Consider the following 4,874-nt stretch of genomic DNA (forward strand, 5'->3'; position numbering starts at 1 on the left):
GATGATGACGGCAACGACGGCGACAAGGAGAACGACATTCGCCCGCGACGCTGATGTTCCCGACTTCTCCCTCGACATCGAGATTTCGGCGGTGTACAAGCCTCGTCCCTCCGTCGTCGCATGCCCCATCCTCTGATGCTGGTGTGTTCGGTGGTAAGCATGGGCGCAAGGACTTGAAAGAGAAGAGGCCGGGTTGGAAACTACAGACGCATCCGGCTCCAGGTTCCGCCGAAACAACGCACGTTCCCATCAAGCAGGACGCCAAGGCCCTGCTACGGCGCCAGGCGCGGGATAGGCGTCGAGAGGAGAAGCATAAGGCCCTGCTGACCCGTGCCGAATCCAAAGTTGTGCTGGACGGGGCAGATGTCGGACAAGACGAGACTCTTCTTCCTGTGCATGATGTCAACGTTGATGTCTTCAAGCTTGCAGACGAGGCTGCGAACTTGACTGCAGGTTTGGGGAATCTTCATGTTATAGTCGAGTCCGCCGAGGTCGTCGTGGATGAAGCTCCGACGCCGGAGTTCATTCCTGCAACGCCAGCCCTCTCCGACACAGTAATCTTGGGTGGATCCCCCTCTCCCGCTCTCACCGAAGCGACGCTCGTGGACGTCGTTGCAGACGCTCCTCCCCTCGGCGCTAAGGAGCCTCGGCTCATCGTCGAGGCTCTTGTCGTACGCAAGATGTCTATTGACGAAGGCTTCCTAGACTTCGGCGGCTTCTCCGTGATATGAAGCTTCTTCCTCTATGCTCTCTCCTTATCCACAGCACCTATACTAATACCATCTTTCTCTGGACCCTTGCTCGTGTACCATCACCAATTTTCCTCATGTCTGGCTCCTTCATTATCCCTGCTTATATCGCCATGTGCAAACAATTATTGGTCAAGAGTACATATTACTGGCTACATGCAGCCCCATTCCTCACCAATGCGTACGTATACCTTACGAGTGCAGCGCAAGCTTCTTGGTATCGTACGTCCTCTTTCAAGCGGATCGATCCCGGACGTCTGTAAGGTAAGTTTTCTTGGATCTACCATTTTTTTCTTACGTCAGAGCGTCGCATTTAGATATGTATAATTTCTTGTCCAAGTATGGCCGGAGCGGCTGTGGCTGGGTGGCGCATCGCGTCGGCATTCTCATCATCAATATGCGGTGTGTCCACAAGGCGATATACGTTCTTCTCGTTCGTCACCTTCAGCACTGGCAAAGCGAGGCGTCAGCGCCAGGGCTAGGAGTGTGTTCACTAGACCGCGCAATGCAGTGCAAGTCTTCAAATTCACTCATGATCCAAGCCGATCCTTTCATAGCACTAAGCCGCGCGCAGCCGTAACAATAAACGAGCTGCCATTCCCTTGAACAAGGCGAGCTCGGTACTTAAATGATGGCTTGAGTACTGTACCTAGAAGATATATATATGCGACAGTCGCTCTTCAACGAAGTGCTAAAGTGTCGCCGCTTGTCTGCTTCACGAGTGAACAACGGTTGAATATCCTCAGCTTTGGGTAAGATGTGTCGTTCGGCCATGCTACTGGTATCAAATATTCGACATCCTTTCACTCCCTCCTCCAATGTCTCTTTACACGCTGGTATTTATCAGCGATCACGCACGTTGCTATACATTATCGTGCATGCTCTTCCTTTACTTGTGTGGTCCGAGATTAGGTTGAGCGCTATTCGGAGCAAGATGATCGGGCGAGATGAGAGACGTCGGATGGCCAGAACCGGCATCGCCATCTCGCTTGCGTGGCCGTGAGCGTGCTGCCTTTAAGCTGGGCACCTATCTGATACTGCAAGCTTTCGCCCGACTTGCCACCTCTCGACCAGCAACAGGTCACTTCAGCCCCTTTAGCATTGAGCTGATGATACTTATCATGCACTGCTTGTAGATCAACCAAATTTTTACAGCAGCGAAGTGCTGCAAGGAGCGATAGGACTGAAGCAGACTAAGAAATGTCGCCTGCCACTGCTGCAGATCTCCCACCGGAGCTCATAGACAGGATCGTCCGATGGTTCTGTAGCCTCTACGTGGACGACTTTGAAACCCCTGTTGACGCAAACAAACATGAGCTCGGCCTGCTTAGTCTCACTTGCCGGCATTGGGCATATCTTATCCGGCGCCATATCTTCGGTGAGCTCACGCTCCGCACAAGCCAAGATCTGGACACCTTCTTGGAGCTCATCAGCTCTCCGGTGAAGGTCGAGCCGACCATCGTCGACAGCCTCAGCCATCTCATTATCGATTATCGCGGTCCCTGGGTACAGCCCTGGATCCATCGTGTATATGCCGGAATGGCTTCTAAGTACGGAGACGATGACCTACAGGTGCTTACTGGCGGTGGGATCACCCTGCGTCTTAGCGGCGTATACCGCCGTCAAGACAGTGCTGCGAAAGACAAATACGCGCCTGCGTCCTGGTGCGAAGGTCTCCCCAGGTCGCTTCCCGGTAGCATGTTCCACATATTAAAGTTCACGCTCCACGACCTTCGCTTCCACAGCACCGCAGAGCTGCTGCGTTTCGTCCAGGGTAGTCCACTTCTGAGCGAACTGAGCTGCACGAAGCTCAAGTTTGACAAGGATATGCCCCCGCAGTTCACAGATCGCCACAGACGAGCTCGAAACCGCCTTCGTCATGTTCGGGTTACAGATTGCGGCTCCTCCAGTGATGACCTCGACCTTGCGTTCTGGATTTTCCATGTTCAAGCCCCCCACGGCGTCTTCAAACGCGTGCTCCTGGACTCCTTTTCACAGTGGGATATCCTGCATAGCGCCGCACACGCAATTTGCGGCGCGTCTACCTTTAAGGAGGTCAGCGTAATCCCGCAGTTTATGAAGGAACCTCCCGAGTGTGGTGGGTTATATTGCACGATTCTCGAGTCTTTAATTTCTAATTTAAACCTGTGTTTCTAGAGCTATACGCTCGTATGCTTGATTCGAAGGCGGTCTTCAGCTACCAAATTCACATCAGAGTAGTGAAAAACACCCCGAACAGCGAATTCTCTGCTCATGGCATCAGATCCATGACATTTGATTTCCTCCGCCGAACCAAAGTCGAGGACGTCGCCTCGATGGGCTGGCAGTCTATTGAACAGGCCGCTCTCGACATGCGTCCCTCAGAGAAGCTGCGCATCAACGTGCACGAACTCCCCGTGTTCGAGTGGTTCCTCGACGCCATACCGGCTGGGAGGATCCTTTCTCAGCTTTGCCACCCGCGCAACGTCGAGATCTTGTACGTCCATGGCCTTCCTTCGACAGTGAGAACAACAGCAGAGGAGATCCTCCGCGCTCCCTCGACCTACACTGTCGACGGGCGGGCCGTGCAATTAAAGCGCCCGCAAATCATCCGTCTCGCAGGATGCGAGGACGATGCGAAAAAGCAGGCTTTTCTTCGTGAGGTCCTCGCTTCCAATCAGGCCAAGCATCTTCAGCCGCAGATCGACGGCGCGCTCACGTCGCCTAGAGGAACTGCCGTGGTAACTTCGCTCCGTTCCCTAACAGAGTATACGAACTAACCGGCCCGACATCTTAGGGCTTGACGAACTTACGCCTGCCTTGGTGCAGAGCCTTTCTTCTCTTGTTCTCCCTTTTCCTTTCCCTTTTCTTTTTTGTGCGCACTTTCTCTGGTTTGTTTGAGCGCTCTCTTCAGTACAAAATCTAGATTCTGCGTACACACTTTGTAAGTCTGCCTATGCCTTTCGTGACTCATTTGCGCTCTGCGTCAGGCTCAGGGTACTCTGTCCGTCATCGCAATAACTTTGTTGGATATTACTCGCGGTATTTACAGCCGAATCGTGATATGAATACTCTCGGTCCTTATATCGCCGCTGCATATATGGCACGATATCCGAGCAAGCTCCCAGAGCCTTCGCAATTCATCCGCAATGTCGATTGTGACTGCCGCATCATCAGAACGAGTGACATGCGAGGCAGCAGATGAACTCCGTCTGTTGTGTTACTTGAGTGGCCTGTGTGATCGATACCTCTCCGCGCCCATAAATATATGATGCCTATCCATATGCAGTGATTTTAGCTAAACATGTGTGCCCTGTCAAATTCTATTCTATCTCCACCTGCAACCTGAACCCCTGTGACCCCATATTAAATCCATGAAATCGTGTAGTGGACATATTCGACCTCGCCACCACCGCCCCGAGCGAAATCTTCGCAGGCCAGAGTCTCCTTCGAGATTATGCCCAGCCCGCACCGAAAGGGTTCGCCATCGGGCGATGACTCCGCTCCGCCATGCACATCGAACGCGAGAGGGAAGACCTCCTCGACGCTGTGCGACTCGGCGGCGTGTGTCGCCCGGAGCGGGATGACGAGGTGGAGCTGCGGGCGCAGGCGTGAGTCGGATGAAGCGAGGGACGCCGTGTTTTCTGCGGGCGGTGTGCGAAGCATCGCGGCGACGCAGGACCGGATCCAGCGCGCGTGCTCGAGCTCGTAGACGATGTCGGCGCCGAGGACGACGTCGAACGGGTGGTCGAACGGCGCGAGGAGAGGAGGTGGGGACGCGGCGGCGAACGTCGACCAGTCGAGGGCGTGCACGGACATCGAGACTGCGGAGTCGCCTTCGACGAAATTCGAGGTGACGTTGTTGCGCAGGTTGGAGAGCACCGCCGGGTGGAAGTCTGTGCAGACGATCTCGGCGGACACGCCCTGTGCCTGGAGCATCTTTCCGACTGTCAGCCCCACGAGACCTGTGCCGGCACCAAGTTCGAGGACCCTGAGCGATCTTCCAGAGGCGATGTTGATGCCGAAGTCTGACGGGGACTGCACGAGCAGGTCCGCCATGAGGCAGGCACCGCCCCATGTCTGCGCGCCGACCGAAGCGTAGTCTTGGTTGTTGAGCGGGAGGTCCGTCAGCTGGACCCGGACGTC

General features: G+C 54.7%; 4 protein-coding genes across 4 annotated transcripts in view; 3 read left to right on the forward strand and 1 right to left on the reverse strand.

The window, feature by feature from the left end:
• Positions 1 to 53: 53 nt before the first annotated feature.
• On the forward strand, positions 54 to 731 carry PHACADRAFT_30110 (uncharacterized protein; the record flags this gene model as incomplete). Its single annotated transcript, XM_007397543.1, has 1 exon — positions 54 to 731. One exon carries the CDS (start codon positions 54 to 56, stop codon positions 729 to 731), a length of 678 nt encoding a protein of 225 aa, XP_007397605.1.
• A 305-nt stretch (positions 732 to 1,036) lies between these two features.
• PHACADRAFT_259166 (uncharacterized protein) lies at positions 1,037 to 1,404 on the forward strand. Its single transcript, XM_007397642.1, has one exon. It carries the CDS (start codon positions 1,069 to 1,071, stop codon positions 1,327 to 1,329), a length of 261 nt encoding a protein of 86 aa, XP_007397704.1. The 5' UTR covers positions 1,037 to 1,068; the 3' UTR covers positions 1,330 to 1,404.
• Positions 1,405 to 2,061: 657 nt separating this feature from the next.
• On the forward strand, positions 2,062 to 3,508 carry PHACADRAFT_30111 (uncharacterized protein; the record flags this gene model as incomplete). The annotated part of the gene is made up of 3 exons (XM_007397544.1): positions 2,062 to 2,127; positions 2,175 to 2,847; positions 2,907 to 3,508. The coding sequence occupies 3 exons, from the start codon at positions 2,062 to 2,064 to the stop codon at positions 3,506 to 3,508; spliced, it is 1,341 nt and encodes a 446-aa protein (XP_007397606.1).
• A 507-nt stretch (positions 3,509 to 4,015) lies between these two features.
• PHACADRAFT_147308 (uncharacterized protein) overlaps positions 4,016 to 4,874 on the reverse strand; it is a gene marked incomplete at its 5' end in the record, with an annotated part of 1,951 nt that continues 1,092 nt past the window's right edge. The window contains one exon of the mRNA XM_007397643.1: positions 4,016 to 4,652. Within this exon, the coding sequence (XP_007397705.1) occupies positions 4,095 to 4,652 (558 nt within the window). The 3' untranslated portion in view covers positions 4,016 to 4,094. The remainder of the gene's footprint in view (positions 4,653 to 4,874) is intronic.

The sequence above is a fragment of the Phanerochaete carnosa genome (genome assembly GCF_000300595.1).
Source record: "Phanerochaete carnosa HHB-10118-sp unplaced genomic scaffold PHACAscaffold_7, whole genome shotgun sequence".
In the NCBI taxonomy this organism is placed as follows: Eukaryota; Fungi; Basidiomycota; class Agaricomycetes; order Polyporales; family Phanerochaetaceae; genus Phanerochaete; species Phanerochaete carnosa.